We start from the raw sequence: 13,645 nt of genomic DNA, 5'->3' as shown, positions 1-13,645 counted from the left end.
GTGTCACATAACGTCCTAATATTCATGCATTGAGTGCTACTATGTACAGCCTGCCCAAAGCCTCTTGAATTTTTACATGACAAGTAAATTACTATTGGGTTCTAAGCCTATGGGAGGTTGCCAATTTCATTGTTATAGCAACATGCGTATAAATAATCCTAGGCGTTAAATGTCAAATCATTTGTATGTATGATTTCATATTATTGCCTAAAATGAAGCAAAATGCATGACAGAGACTGCTTCATACCATTTAAATCCACTCAAAATGATCAAATTTTTTTTCTCTCTTTGATTTAGGGACGTTTTAAGATGACCCACATTAAAAATGACCAATAGGAAAAAGCATCCATGTGAAAATGACATGTAAATCTAACGTTCTCTATAGGTATTTTTTTTTTATTTATTTATTTCGGTATAATTTCTAAATTTTAGACTTGACGTTACGACTCCAAGGCACAATTAAGTTTTGGTGTCTAAAAAGGGGGGATGAATTAGTACGTGATTATGTTAAAAAAAGAATTCCTTCTGTTTACCTAGTGATGGCAATGATTTCACCTTGTTCGTTCCAAATTTCACCATCGATATCAAATCTATTATTGATGATGTGCTTGGTAAGGAAATGAGCAATAATTTTCTGACCGGAAGGCTTTCGCTTGAACTGAACTTCCAGTTGCATTGTGGGACACCAAACGGGACCGCCCAAGACACCATGACCGAGTAAAGAGGGAGGCGTAATCAACATATCGCACCAATAAGGTATACTTTTGAAATCAATGGGTCTTCCATCCTTAAAATTCATGACTTGTGTTAATTCAGGATCATGGCTATCATTTTCTGCTTTAGGGATAATTGTCTTATCAAATAAAGCATCGACAAAGTCACCCATAAATCGATACTTGTAAGGTTGAAGATGATCCAAGCGAGGTGGTGAAGGGTTCTTGTAAAAATGAGTGACTCCTTGTTCGGTGTCCATATTGCCCATCGTGAAAATACCTTGGACCTTATCAGACCATTGAGATGGATCATAGGATGTCAAGTCGTCTAAAGCGCTTAAATCCGATGTTTGCTTCAGACTGGCTCTGACAATACAATAACCCTTTCTGCTCATCTTGAGTTCCTCAATTTCGATGATAAGGTGACCGGGCAATGTCTTGTTGAAAAAGAAACAGTTGAGTGCTACGGGATCGGTTTGGTGTCTTTCTGAAAAGAGTTGGATGACACTGTCGATAATAACAGACATCACATAACCTACACACAAACAAATTTAATTATTTGATCTATTTTTCTGATTTATGCAATCAAAGTTTACCGCCCTATACACATACACAAAAAAAAATTAGGACTCATACATAAAAAAAATTAAAGACAAATAAACTTACATTAGGAACATCGCCGATTGCCCATTTCTAGATAAATATATATATTGATGTGAGTATAGTAGTAAAGTGTCATGTATATATATGTAAAACACTTACAATGCTTGCTGCACCTGTAAAGATATATGTTCCGCTCTCTGTTTTTCCCAAAAAAGAAGTATTCGTCACTTCATCAAATTGTGTTATGGGTGTAGTTGCAATTTCCATCATTTTTATTTTTTTTATAGTTATGAAAGCTGAAATAAAAAAGGTAAAAAGAAAAATTTGTTAATTTTTTTAATTTGATTATAAACGTGGCGGGGTGGAAAAATGATTCAGCCGGACAGTAAAAGCAAAAAAGTTGATTGCTAATCACTATTTGTTTGTGTGTAACATTCCGGTTATACCATACACATTATTTAAAAAAATCTGACATAAGGCTTGGAATATCGCTGATAAATGAACTATGTCTACACTTCCCACGAAAGTGTTGAAATCTCTGAAAGAAATTTCTACGCTATAATATGTATATCTTATACACATCATAGGGATAGTCTTTTTTTTTTTCAAACTGATAAGGCAGCCTATGATGATGACTTTTTGTAGTTTCAATTGAAAAGCCTCATAGAACCGGAAGAACTCTTTTTTTAAATATTCTGATTTTTTATTTATTTATTTTACAATCCCTTCTAATTTTTTTTTTTTTTTTTTTTGGTGATATTTTAAAAAAGCTTCTTCAGGTAGGAGGATTTGGACTTGTCATCATGAGAATGCCTGTACCGGGTAGATTTGCATTTCGATACCCTAGTGTTGAACCTTGTTGTGATAATTGGTCGTAATAACGTGGCTTTTTGATCGTTGGATCCACCAACGTTTCTGCTCTCTGACGTTTCTTGATCACATTGGTCTTCATCGATAGGGGCCTATTTTCATGATGCAACTTTAAACTAAACAAACAATTATGAGTTTTTTTATCTGTCTGACAGATCAAGAAATATAAACTTACTATAAACCGCAAGCATTGCATAAAGGTGCACCTTCTAAATCTCGACGCCACAACGGTGTCTTGCTCGTACTACAATTTGAACACACTGTCTGTCCTGACTTTGTATCATCCGCATCCATTTCATTCCCCAGTAAACGAGAATCCTTGCCTTTGCCACCGGATGGCTTTAGGTATTTAGGCCTGGGTGTATTATGTAATTTCAGACTATAAAAAATAAGGTTTAACAAAGAAGACTAAAGTTACAAGTGAGATTAAAAACTTACTATAACCCACAAGCATTACACAAAACTTTGTCGTTCGTAGATCGTCTCCATAGTGGTGTTGTCGTTGTATCGCAATTACTGCAACTAAGCGGCCTTTCATTGGTTCCCTCACAAGTGGTATCCAATGCTGTCGGGGATGAATGTGTCGGGTCTAACTGAAAGGTGTTGTAATAGTGCTGATCATGACGATTCTGTTTAGGTAGTGGATCCGGCGTCTGATGGGGTCTTTTATTATTAGAGGACAATAAACGTTCAGCGGATTGTAGCGTCTGTCGGGGTAAAGTAGCTAAAAGCTTGTTATGTAAGGTTGCGTTGGGTAATGCTGTAGCGAGATAGGTGGAATAATAATCAACCATGTTAGGTTGTTGTTGCAGTAGGTCTTCAGTGGCAGGAATGTTGATTCCATCCAGGACTTGATGGGTGCTCAATAGGGATGGAGAATACTGCTGATGCTGCTGCTGTTGTTGTTGTTGTTGTTGCTGCTGCTGCTGCTGTATGGGCTGCTGCTGTATATGTTGCTGCTGTTGCTGCTGATAATAATCGTAGGTGGGCCATGACGAAGTAATATTACAATCAAATTGGGTTTCCGACAACGGATCTTGACCGGGAACTGCAAACATGAAATCTTGCATTTCGATAGGAAAAAGATCTTTTAGTTCAATCATTTGATCACCCTCTTGATCAGACGTAAATTGATTGAGCGTAAAATTCTCTGTGCCAACAGGTTTAATTTCATCGAGACTGTAATCTAAAACAGATACCTCCGCACTATTGTTATTGTTGTTATTGTTGTTATTGTTGTTGGTGCTTTTGACGTCATTGCTCACATTCTGTATGAACCAAAGTCTCCAGGATAAATTCTCGAGTCTAGAACCGTTTTCAAGTGAATCTTTGACTTTTGTACATACTCGCCAGGTCTTTTCAAGTTCATCCTGATTCAAATTAGAAAACAAGGATTCATTGCCTTCAATCTTTAACACAATGGGCGGCATTATTGTTATTTTATTTTTTTAAATATTTATTGGAAAGGGGAGGGAGAGTAAAACCAAAATAATAATATTAAAAAAAGGCGGGTAAAACCCAAAAAAAAAAGAAAAAAGAACTGACTTGTAACGGATGTTCAAACAAACTATAAATAGCGATTATTTTTATTCCTGCAAAAAAAAAAAAAAAAAAAAAAAAAGAAAGAAAGAAAAAAAATTTAAGAAATAAAGACTTTCTTAATTTCATCTAACTGATACACATCGCCAGTTCTTGGACATGTAATTTTACCACCTGACTTTGCAGCCATTTCTTGTAAAGCCTGATAGAAAAGAAAAAGAAAAAAAGAATGTGAATACCATGGTTACAAGTGAAATATATATATTTTGCATCTTACGTTCAGACTATAAACTCTTCCATTTGGTAAAAGCATTGGCTGATTATCTTCATTCATAATTTTACCACTGATACGACACACAATAGTAGAGTTCACATGATGACTGAGTGGTAGTTTCTCTGCTAAACTACCCAACGTGGTATTGTCGCAAATGGGACAATTTACATTTTGGTTTTCATGTTCATAACATTGAGGTGTCTTGAGCGCTGATAAACCCGCCTGCAGTGTAATAGATAGTAGCGGATGTGACGTAAGTGAGCAAAGAGAATAGTTATCAGCTCTAAACTGATCAATGAGTTCTAACCAGCGCTTAGGATCATAAAAATCCTGTAATAAATCATTTAAAAAAAAAAGTCAGCACATGAAGATGTATATACAAAAAAATGAGAAAAGGCTTACCTTGTAAGGAAGACATGTGGTCTCACTCCCAAAAGCAAATAAACCCATGACTTGTCTAAACCTTTTGGCATCCGTAGGCTCTAAAGGAGCTAGGTATTTTCGAACATATGGGATTGCTTCCAGCGTGTTTTTTGCTCTGATCAATTCAATCAGCTCTTGTATTCTCAAATTAAATTCCAACGTACTCTAAATAAGAGAGAGAGAGAGAGCATCAATACAGAGCACCCAAGTTGTTATAGGCTGATAAAAGATTTACCTTCATTTTTCGAAGACTTGACTTATTCTCACTGCACCAAGCAAGACATTCCTTGCAACTATGATTTCTAAGGGATTCCTCGATTTTCTCAGATTGCGCAAACAACTGAATATCTACCATGTCCTTTTTTTTTATAAAATAATAACAACATTTTTAGTCATCGTCATTTTGCCACTACTTTCATTATAAAGTGTCATTTTTTAATTTTACTTCAATACCGCCTTCAGCTGCTACTGTAGATGCTGTTGCTGTCATGCCTTCCCGAAGTAAATAATCCACAATCACTCTATCCAATCTCGTCTTGCTCCAAGCTATAAACTCTGGCGCCTTGGGTGATGTGATGTTTTCAATCTCACGCAAGTTTTGAATACGTTTTTCGATTCTATCTGAGTGTCCTAACTCTTCCTCCCTTGTTTTTTGCAACTATAGTTTGGTTAAACCCTATCTCATCAATATATATATAAAAAAAAAGGATTTACCTTGTCTGTCAACTTTTCCACTTGTTTTAGTAATTCGTCCACTTTAAGAGATGCTTTCTCGGGTGTTATATTGGTATCTCTGACACATCGCTCAATTTTATCATGTATGGAAGCTAATTCTTTTTCAAGGTAACGATGTTGAGATCGGAATGATTTGCGAAGTTGCTCGTAAGGAACCTACATAAAAAAAAAAATAAGGCGAATTGTTCCGATAAAAAAATAAACGTGAATACATGAATCTGGGCCACTTCATGGTGTGGGGGTAGAAGACTTTCTTGATAAAACTAACCTTGATGAGAGAAGGTTCCAGCTCAATAATTTGGTCGGGTTTGATGGTATTCATTACGTCTTTATATATATATTCAAAGGTTGGGGGAAAAAAATAAAAGTAAAGGGAATATGTGGAAAATAAATAAAAAAAACTCCACGTAACACCTGTCTCTCTCTTTATTTTTTCTATAGTGCAAGCCAATCACAAAGCGTGAAACTCATAAGCAACAGGATATTGAACCTTAAAAAAAAAAGGCGAACATTTTATCATTTAAAAAAGAAGATCATTCCTGAACTGGTCACTGACAATCTATGCCTAAAAAAAAATAGCGGACCCTGATAAAAGTACAACCTTTCATGCATAATCCTTGATCATCACTTGACGTTCTTGCGGTAGAGATTGTGGACTGGCTAGTGTAATTTACTCTACTTTATTGATGGAATGATGTTTAATTGCTACAAATTTAGTAGTCCCTCTCTCGTGCGCAAAGACACTATGTTGTTTATATATTCCTTTTAAGCACGCCTTTTCATTACCGGTAATTCACCCAAAATCTTGCTGGCTAAATCGTTTTTTCTGCAATCCATACATATTTTTATTGATAGGTAATTCCAGCATCATCATTGGATAAAATAAAAAAGTTACTAAAAATGGGAAAAGGGGAATATTTATATTTTTCGTGGACTAGATAGTGACAATATAACCCAAAATGTCTGATAAACTCAATAACCCCAAGAGTTGATGTGTTTCTGGTTCAATGACTACCAATCTATACACTCTCTTTTTGCGTATCGCCTTAAAAATAGAGTTTAAGGTGTCGTTCATGGTACACGTGCTGACACCAGGATAATCCTGATCCCCCATCCCCATAAAAAAAGATCAATAAAAACTTCTCCCTTACATAAATGGACAACTTTATCAATCCATTTCCTTTTCTTTTTTTTTTACCTTTGGTCTTGATTTAATAGCTTCTCGTACAGGTAGATCCAAATTACTGTATTTCTCAGACCTCACCAAGCTCTACACACACGCACGCACACACACACAAAAGTATATGAAAATCTTTTTTTTTTTTTTTGCGCAGGTAACATTACATCTACAGACTTACCATGACATCCACTGTATCGTAAATATTCAGAACAGTCCCGTCTTCATCAATGACAGGTACCGCACTAATGTTCTCACGAGCAAACATGGTAATGATTTCTATGACGGGTGTTTCCATGGTTGCCGTGGCTACTTGGGTGCCATAGGTTCCAATCTTTAGTTCAGATAACGGTATTCTAAGCAACTCAGTATTTTTGAACTACAACAAAAAAAAAGATAAGATAACAAAAACGGAAGATTTTAAAGTAAAAAAAAAACATTCTTTGAGATGCTTACGTTATTCGCCACGAATTTTAGTAATCGATACTGAGTGATGACACTAATGATTTCCCTATTTTCAATGACGAGAGGGATGCGGTGTGCTCTGGTCTCTGACATGACGATGGCAGCGTCGTATAAGGTAGCCATGGGATGGATGGCGCCCTTTTGCTGTTTCACCCATATTTCGTGATGCTTGTCCTTAAGTTCGGATATCTGGATTGTCTCGATTTCATGATAGGAGGACGAATGGCTGTAGTAATAGTATTGAATCAGGTTGATGAAATCACTGACAGTCAACATACCGGCATATTCTAATGTTTCGTTGGACCAGAGAGGTGCAGATACAATACCTTTTTTTTTTTTAGTTAAAAGAAGAGTAAGGAAAAAACAGAAGAGAAGAGAGGAGAAGGTAGTATATTAAAAGTAAGGGGAGGGAAAAGTGTACCATTCTGTATTAACATGGACAGGGCTTTTTTAACTCGAAGCTGTGTATCAAATACAACAAGGCGAAAACTTATCGGTAAAACATCATAACAGGTATGTTCTTTTAAGAATTCGTTCATACACATATAAAAATGAAAATAAAAATAGTAAAAAAAAGAGAAATAAACAAAAAAAAAAGACCCCCAACAAGTTTAAAGTTTTTATGAATCATGCAGCACCAGCACTTTTTTACGTGTGTTCCTTTTTAGCGTAGGTTTGTGACTTGCGAATATTTAATCAAAAGAAATCCAACCCCAATTATTTTTTTTTACTTTTTACTTTTTTTCTTTTTTTCATAAATATAAAAATGTTGCGCACTAGTTTTAATATTGTTCAACGCCGTAGTTTCTTTAATACGAGCCGTGTGATGATTGCTGAGGGTGATTCTATCCCCAACATTGAAGTTCAACTCAAGTCTCCCGGAGAGACTGTAAAGACACTTGATTTATTCAAGAACAAAAAGGCTGTCTTGTTCGGTAAGATAAGATAAAATACGTGATATTCTATATATAACTTACACTTTTTTTTTTGTTCGTGTAGGTGTTCCCGGTGCTTTCACACCTGGTTGTAGCAAGACACATTTACCTGGTTATGTCAAGGAAGCCGCCAATTTAAAGTCCAAGGGAGTTGACTTGGTTGCGTGTGTGGCTGTCAATGACGCGTTTGTTATGTCTGAATGGGGTAAGGCACATAATGCTGAAGGATCTGTCACTTTATTAGCCGATTCCAAGGGTGAATTAGCCAAGGCCATGGACCTTGATTTTGACGCTACAGGTGCATTGGGTAACCATCGTTTCAAGCGATTCGCTGCTATTCTTGATAATGGCAAGGTTACCAAGTTATTTGTTGAACCTGATACTACTGGTCTTAATGTCAGCTTGGTCGAGAATGTCGTCAAGAGTTTATAATCGCCGTCATAAAAATAAAATAAAACTCCTCTCCCTTTTTTTTGTGTTGTGCTACAAAAAATGATGATTAGCGTCAAAAAGTATTTATATACATTTTTTCCTCCTTTTTCGTCTATATATTTTTATTTTTTTTTTATTAATTATTATATGGAATCATGTGGATAAAGCATAGAAAATTGTCATTAGGCCTTGTGTTTATATTTACAGCAAGTCTCCTAATTTCGTGCTATTATATCTATGACAAACAAAGTAATACGATGCGTAATTATGACGAACAATATTTAGCATATCTACCCCATTCTGGACTTTCAAATCAAAGAATCGAACTAGCCAACGCTCTATTACTAGCAGCCATACTAAAACGCACCCTCATCGTCCCACCTGCATTCCTGGGAAGTGTGGTGGGATGGATGCCCATGGAGCAATTACTTGATCATCTGAGTTGGTTGACAACACCCAAAGATTTTGACTCATTATGTCAACGACCCACACCTGGCGACTTGCATAGTTATACACAAAGAAGCAAATGTGCTGAATACAACCAATTTGCTGCTATACCTTGGAGTCAACTTCATGACTTTTCCTCACTCGAACCGCATGTAAAGATACGTTTTCATGATACCGTCTCCTTTGAAAAATTACAGGCTGACTTGGGCGTCACAGACGACGAAACCTATGTTCACCGTGACGACCATTTATACGACTGGAGACTCTATGAAGACATTGAGGAGGCGAATAGAATATTAGCCAATGGATCCAACTTTGTTGACTCCTTTACCGATAGAAAATTCTACAAGATTTTCACACCCTCAGATTGGCAGAATAAAAAACAAAGGTTACTTCATTTAGGGGGTATTTTTGGCTCTACAAGAATGAATATGGTCAAACCAAAACATATTCAGTTACAAAAGATGATATCGGAGACACTTCATTACAGATTGGATACACCTCTGGGAGAGACGGTGGCGGGGATTGTGGAACATTTGGGTGGTAAAGCAACGTTTAATGGGATTCACTTTCGACTGCGAGATGTCCCTTTTAAAAAATACGCTCTCGATAATCTTCATGCATTTGAACGTAATATGTCGATTGCCACAGGTACCCCTGTACCACCTTTACCGCCGTATGATGAATTTGGCGTGCTTACATCCTTACCGAAACCCCCTCCTTTACCTCAGGATACGATTCCTCTAAAACCCCAAACAGACTTGACTTTACCGCCATGGGTCAATGTCTGTGAGAATGTGTCACCCCATATCAATAGATCAATGGAACACGTAGGATGGAGGGCGGTTGTCTACATAGCAACAGACCACCGAGATCTTCGCGCAGAAAATAGTCGACTGCTGGAATGGTTTGATTATTTCCCCTGCACCTTGACCCTCAATGATATACCAAAAGAATTATTAGATCCGCTGGATGAACTCCATTGCATGTTTAACCCATCCAAGTCATTGAAAAACTATCTTATTCCACTGGTGGATGCCATGGTCGTTGCTCATGCAAGAAGAATATTTACAACACCCAGATCCACCTTTTCCAAATACATTGGAGAATTGAACGAGGCTTGGGTACTGAAAGAACAAGGCTATACCTTGGCATCATTCTATACTTATTAAAAAAAACAAAAAAACCTTCTGTAATAAAAAAATCACACGCATATATAGACAACCCGACTTCTATTCAGGGCCACTTTTTTTTTTTTTTTTAATAAATCACAAACACCCCAAATAAAGAAATACTCCCTACTGGGATGACAGTCTGCATTTGAAATCTTTTTTATAAAAAAAAAAAAAAATGTGGTAACAATGCCTAATGTTCCACCTATTCTATAATAAAAGCTCTCCTTTTGTGGGTCCTTTTTATTAGTCGTACAGAGCAAACGCATGTGTACACAAAAAAAAATCAGTTTGATTAATTAAAAAAAAATAAAGAAAGGGAGCTTTTACATGTCCTAAGGGGGGCAAACAAAGCAGTAACCAGGCTCCCGACGATCCCTCCCTCTACTGCTTAATTATTAATTAGTAAGTTCATCATTATGATGCCATTGGACATCAGCAATTACATATTATGTACCCTCTAAAGTACAGTGATACAGACTGTAGTCGCAAGAGAAGGGGGCGGGGGGCCTTTTACTGTTTAAATAAAAATCATATTCTGGAAAAAAAAGAGGACTTTTCAAGCCCAGGTTGTGGGATTTTTTTTTTTTTTTTAACCCTCGGCATGAAACTGTAAAAAAAAAAACCCGGCTTTGAAGGCCGCCCCCCACTGTGTGTTGAAAGACAATCATTATGTATCGAATTAAAATCATACTCGAATTCCCATACACTTTTTTACAAGAAGGAGGAAAGGGACGCGGATAATCGGTCTTAACGGGAAACAATTGACCCGGGCTTTAATTGACTATCAATTTCCAGAAATTTAATATTTTGCGCCAGACAGACATTCAAATTCAGAGGAGTATAATAAAAGAGATGTTCTGTAACAAATATAAATAGTCTGCATGTAATAGTTGGAAAGGGTAAAAATTCTTTATTTTAAAACGCTGAATTATCAGCATCTCACTGTGTGTGTGTGGGTGTGTGTATATCATGACTATTTTCCGGCAGGATTCTCTTGGTTAGAAATCATTTCCGAGATATTCTTTTGTAATAGACTCCAATCCTCGGGTTTAGGTGTAGCCATCTTTTTTTAAAAGTAATAGAAGTTTTTAGTCACACAGAATCAAGATACTCTTTCTCTCTCTTTTTTTACCTCTCCAATGTCATAGACATAGACATGACCATCACTAGAACCAATGGCAGTTTTTCTACCTTCTTTATCCCAAGCAATTTTGTTAAGGGCCTTGCCGGATCCAACTTGAGTACTGACAAATGGCTCTTCCGTATCCGCATTCAGGTTCCATAAATCAAATTGACCAGTGCCATCCACTGTACCGAATAACGCAGGATGCGAGGGAGACCATTTGACATCATAGACATAGTCATCAGCATGCTCAAATGAATAAAGAGGAGGCATGGCTGCTGGTTGAGTGGATGTTTTGGAAATAGACTACATATATAAAGAGGGGAATATGAACAAAAAAACCCCAGATAAAATCATGTACTTTGTAACTTTTTACCTTTGCTCTCCAGAGTTTGACAGTCCAATCAACCGAAGAAGTCAAGTATAAATCTGAAAAGTCAACAGGTCCATGCAAAGGATGGAAATTTAATCCGGTCACCATACCATGATGACCACGGTACGTATCATATTGATTAATACCTGCTTTACTGTTTAAAATAATAAATAAAAGTATTCAGTTTTTTGGTGATTTGTTTTTTGTGTGTGTGTGTGTAGTACGAATTAATAAAAAAAAAAAATTTACCTTCCAGCACGGTCATATCGATTCGCTTGATAAATATTACCTTCTTCTGTGCCTGCCCAAAAGGCGGTTGTCTCGTTGTCAGGGAAACCCATACAGGTGACAGACACTTCATCAGTTTTGTTATGAGCGGGATGAAGTAATTCCAAGTAGTCTTGAGGTTGGGCCAACATATCCAATTGCCAAGAACAAACAAAGCCATCTGTACTGGCCGAGATTAAATTATGGGCATTTTGGGTACCGACCATTTCAATAGAATAGACAGGATGGGTGTGACCACCAGCAGACAAGGGTGTCTTTAAGACAGGTAATGATTTAGCACGGGTATCCCACAAAACAATTTGACCTGAATAGGTACCACCGATAATGTAGTTGGGATGGAATTTACTAAACATCACACTAAGTACATCAGACTAAAAATAAATAATAAACAATGGAAGGATGTGAGTTCTCAAGAGAATGAACAAATGTAAACTTTTTATTTACCTGAGAATGAAAAACGAATTCAGGACGATCCAATAAATGCTCGTTCCAGACAAGGGCTACACCATCAGGTTCATTGGGAGCAAGAGGGTTCTTGTTGTAAGAAGAAACTACCAACTCTGGGTACTAAAAAAAAATAGATAGTTTTAGTTCTAAAATCCCTTTCTATGGAACATGGGAAGCGGTAAAAAGCTTATTTTACTTTAAGAGACCAATTGACATCAGTGACAGATCTGTTTTTACACCACTTTTCGTCCCAGAATTCACAAACAAATTTGACGTGCTTTCCAGAATTCTCATCACTTTTTTAAAAGGTACAAAAATTCTTATTCTTTTAAAAATGCATTGCAAGTACAATATTTTTTCACTTTTTTTTACCTTTCAACATCGATGCCAAGCGTATAATCTTTCATGAAATCATACTTTTCATTAAGAGCTCTTTCAACGAGCTTGGAAGAATTATCAACGAATTCAGCAAACTCTTGAGATTTCTGGATGACTTTACTTTCCTCTTCCGTAAGTTCTAATAATTTTTTTTTTTTTTAGTTGTTGTCCCTAAATTTTTTTTGGTTCCTGAATAATACAAAAAAAGTTTAATTTTTTTTACCTCTGATTTCTTCTTGCTTTTCTTGTTCAGCTCTCTTAATTTCTTCTTCAAGTTGTGCCATCTTAATCTTTTCCTTTAACTCGAATTCTTCCATAATTTGCTTTCTAATCTCTTCTTCCGAAATCTCGGGTGCTTCCATAGATCCATCTGTAGTTTGGATTTCCTTACTATATACCACATGTTCCTATTATAAAAAAACAGTTGAATGCCCTGTTGCTTTTTGCTGCTGCTGCTGCTGCTGCTGCTTCTAATGCATATAGTTTCAAATCAATTTGTTCTTACAAGTGGGGGAATATCTGCAACAAAAGCTTGTGATTCAGTTAATTCTGCAACATAGTGAGGTGTTGATTGCGTAGGTTGAGATGACATGGAAAGCATAGAGAGTCTGGCCTCATTACTATAGTTATATGTACAGAAAGAAAGAAAAATTAAAATAAGGGAGGGGGTAGGTCTCCCAATGGATAAGTAAAATGGCTTCATCTTACGTGCTGATGGGTGTTCCGGGTGATGAGTATCCAAAATTAGCAGAAGTAGGACGTGAATTAGAAAAATCGGATCCAGCATCTGAACCACGATCACTACCTGCTTGTGTAGTTGTATTGGGAGTAGAGGGACGTTCACCCAAAACTAAAGCAACAAGGTCGTCAATAGCCTTTCTGTCTCTTCCTGTATTCGAGTTTGCTGTTGTTGTCTGTTTAAAACCGCCCCCTTTTTTAGTAAAAATAGAGAAACCCTAAATAAGAAGAGGAGACTTACGGAAGAGGATTGAGTAGATTGACTTTCAAGCAAAGCTCTTCTTTCTTCTCGAGCACGTCTAAGCTCTGCTAATTTTTGTCGCTTCTTTTCTAATTCTTCCTTTCTGCGATCCATTTTTTATTAAAAATAAAGATTAAATATAAAAAAGAGAGAAAAAGAGAGAGAGTTACAAAGCTTTTGATGTGTAATAGAACTGGTTTTCAAAAAATATTTAAAAAAAAAAAATCGTCTTATTTGGGATTATACCCCCATCCTCCAATCAACTCGTG

The 13,645-nt window shown here is 36.5% G+C and overlaps 7 protein-coding genes across 7 annotated transcripts; 2 read left to right on the top strand and 5 right to left on the bottom strand.

The window, feature by feature from the left end:
- Window positions 1-374: 374 nt before the first annotated feature.
- On the bottom strand, window positions 375-1,612 carry EV154DRAFT_21845 (thioesterase-like superfamily-domain-containing protein). The gene is made up of 5 exons (XM_051594409.1): window positions 1,476-1,612; window positions 1,380-1,406; window positions 1,310-1,313; window positions 534-1,248; window positions 375-473 (listed from the first exon to the last, which is right to left on the bottom strand). Exons 1-5 carry the CDS (start codon window positions 1,584-1,586, stop codon window positions 422-424), a joined length of 909 nt encoding a protein of 302 aa, XP_051461813.1. The 5' UTR covers window positions 1,587-1,612; the 3' UTR covers window positions 375-421.
- A 479-nt stretch (window positions 1,613-2,091) lies between these two features.
- EV154DRAFT_413519 (uncharacterized protein) lies at window positions 2,092-2,980 on the bottom strand (the record flags this gene model as incomplete). Its single annotated transcript, XM_051595568.1, has 3 exons — window positions 2,092-2,302; window positions 2,362-2,565; window positions 2,625-2,980. 3 exons carry the CDS (start codon window positions 2,978-2,980, stop codon window positions 2,092-2,094), a joined length of 771 nt encoding a protein of 256 aa, XP_051461812.1.
- Window positions 2,981-3,763: 783 nt separating this feature from the next.
- EV154DRAFT_495820 (CTLH/CRA C-terminal to lish motif domain-containing protein) lies at window positions 3,764-5,670 on the bottom strand. Its single transcript, XM_051600085.1, has 7 exons — window positions 5,426-5,670; window positions 5,137-5,313; window positions 4,868-5,080; window positions 4,658-4,780; window positions 4,402-4,587; window positions 4,003-4,329; window positions 3,764-3,927 (listed from the first exon to the last, which is right to left on the bottom strand). Exons 1-7 carry the CDS (start codon window positions 5,477-5,479, stop codon window positions 3,826-3,828), a joined length of 1,182 nt encoding a protein of 393 aa, XP_051461811.1. The 5' UTR covers window positions 5,480-5,670; the 3' UTR covers window positions 3,764-3,825.
- On the bottom strand, window positions 5,642-7,396 carry EV154DRAFT_436793 (uncharacterized protein). Its single transcript, XM_051596832.1, has 5 exons — window positions 7,221-7,396; window positions 6,791-7,125; window positions 6,516-6,713; window positions 6,356-6,427; window positions 5,642-6,259 (listed from the first exon to the last, which is right to left on the bottom strand). Exons 1-5 carry the CDS (start codon window positions 7,342-7,344, stop codon window positions 6,092-6,094), a joined length of 897 nt encoding a protein of 298 aa, XP_051461810.1. The 5' UTR covers window positions 7,345-7,396; the 3' UTR covers window positions 5,642-6,091.
- A 139-nt stretch (window positions 7,397-7,535) lies between these two features.
- EV154DRAFT_457963 (Redoxin) lies at window positions 7,536-8,275 on the top strand. Its single transcript, XM_051597431.1, has 2 exons — window positions 7,536-7,734; window positions 7,799-8,275. Exons 1-2 carry the CDS (start codon window positions 7,566-7,568, stop codon window positions 8,164-8,166), a joined length of 537 nt encoding a protein of 178 aa, XP_051461809.1. The 5' UTR covers window positions 7,536-7,565; the 3' UTR covers window positions 8,167-8,275.
- A 9-nt stretch (window positions 8,276-8,284) lies between these two features.
- On the top strand, window positions 8,285-9,930 carry EV154DRAFT_495812 (uncharacterized protein). Its single transcript, XM_051600084.1, has one exon. It carries the CDS (start codon window positions 8,322-8,324, stop codon window positions 9,783-9,785), a length of 1,464 nt encoding a protein of 487 aa, XP_051461808.1. The 5' UTR covers window positions 8,285-8,321; the 3' UTR covers window positions 9,786-9,930.
- A 745-nt stretch (window positions 9,931-10,675) lies between these two features.
- Window positions 10,676-13,576, bottom strand: EV154DRAFT_495811 (WD40-repeat-containing domain protein). Its single transcript, XM_051600083.1, has 11 exons — window positions 13,377-13,576; window positions 13,106-13,311; window positions 12,903-13,017; window positions 12,621-12,804; window positions 12,392-12,536; window positions 12,216-12,315; window positions 12,017-12,139; window positions 11,534-11,943; window positions 11,288-11,438; window positions 10,921-11,217; window positions 10,676-10,851 (listed from the first exon to the last, which is right to left on the bottom strand). The coding sequence occupies exons 1-11, from the start codon at window positions 13,488-13,490 to the stop codon at window positions 10,762-10,764; spliced, it is 1,935 nt and encodes a 644-aa protein (XP_051461807.1). The 5' UTR covers window positions 13,491-13,576; the 3' UTR covers window positions 10,676-10,761.
- Between the last annotated feature and the right edge of the window lie 69 nt (window positions 13,577-13,645).

This window comes from Mucor mucedo, assembly GCF_025094135.1.
Source record: "Mucor mucedo strain NRRL 3635 chromosome Unknown EV154scaffold_11, whole genome shotgun sequence".
Classification (NCBI taxonomy): domain Eukaryota; kingdom Fungi; phylum Mucoromycota; class Mucoromycetes; order Mucorales; family Mucoraceae; genus Mucor; species Mucor mucedo.
Note: the sequence above shows the minus strand (reverse complement) of the source record. Positions and strands in the feature narration are given on the sequence as shown.

Coding starts and splice junctions, on each gene's coding strand:
- EV154DRAFT_21845 (XM_051594409.1), bottom strand. CDS start 1,586: ATGATGGAAATTGCAACTACACCCATAACACAATTTGATGAAGTGACG. Junction 1,407..1,475: donor TTACAGGTGCAGCAAGCATT/GTAAGTGTTTTA, acceptor ATATTTATCTAG/AAATGGGCAATCGGCGATGT. Junction 474..533: donor GAAATCATTGCCATCACTAG/GTAAACAGAAGG, acceptor CCCCCTTTTTAG/ACACCAAAACTTAATTGTGC.
- EV154DRAFT_495820 (XM_051600085.1), bottom strand. CDS start 5,479: ATGAATACCATCAAACCCGACCAAATTATTGAGCTGGAACCTTCTCTC. Junction 5,081..5,136: donor TGGAAAAGTTGACAGACAAG/GTAAATCCTTTT, acceptor ACCAAACTATAG/TTGCAAAAAACAAGGGAGGA. Junction 4,588..4,657: donor CAAGTCTTCGAAAAATGAAG/GTAAATCTTTTA, acceptor TCTCTTATTTAG/AGTACGTTGGAATTTAATTT.
- EV154DRAFT_436793 (XM_051596832.1), bottom strand. CDS start 7,344: ATGTGTATGAACGAATTCTTAAAAGAACATACCTGTTATGATGTTTTA. Junction 6,714..6,790: donor TAAAATTCGTGGCGAATAAC/GTAAGCATCTCA, acceptor TTTTTGTTGTAG/TTCAAAAATACTGAGTTGCT. Junction 6,428..6,515: donor ACGATACAGTGGATGTCATG/GTAAGTCTGTAG, acceptor GCGTGTGTGTAG/AGCTTGGTGAGGTCTGAGAA.
- EV154DRAFT_457963 (XM_051597431.1), top strand. CDS start 7,566: ATGTTGCGCACTAGTTTTAATATTGTTCAACGCCGTAGTTTCTTTAAT. Junction 7,735..7,798: donor CAAAAAGGCTGTCTTGTTCG/GTAAGATAAGAT, acceptor TTGTTCGTGTAG/GTGTTCCCGGTGCTTTCACA.
- EV154DRAFT_495812 (XM_051600084.1), top strand. CDS start 8,322: ATGTGGATAAAGCATAGAAAATTGTCATTAGGCCTTGTGTTTATATTT.
- EV154DRAFT_495811 (XM_051600083.1), bottom strand. CDS start 13,490: ATGGATCGCAGAAAGGAAGAATTAGAAAAGAAGCGACAAAAATTAGCA. Junction 13,312..13,376: donor AATCTACTCAATCCTCTTCC/GTAAGTCTCCTC, acceptor GGTTTTAAACAG/ACAACAACAGCAAACTCGAA. Junction 11,944..12,016: donor AATTCGTTTTTCATTCTCAG/GTAAATAAAAAG, acceptor ATTTATTTTTAG/TCTGATGTACTTAGTGTGAT.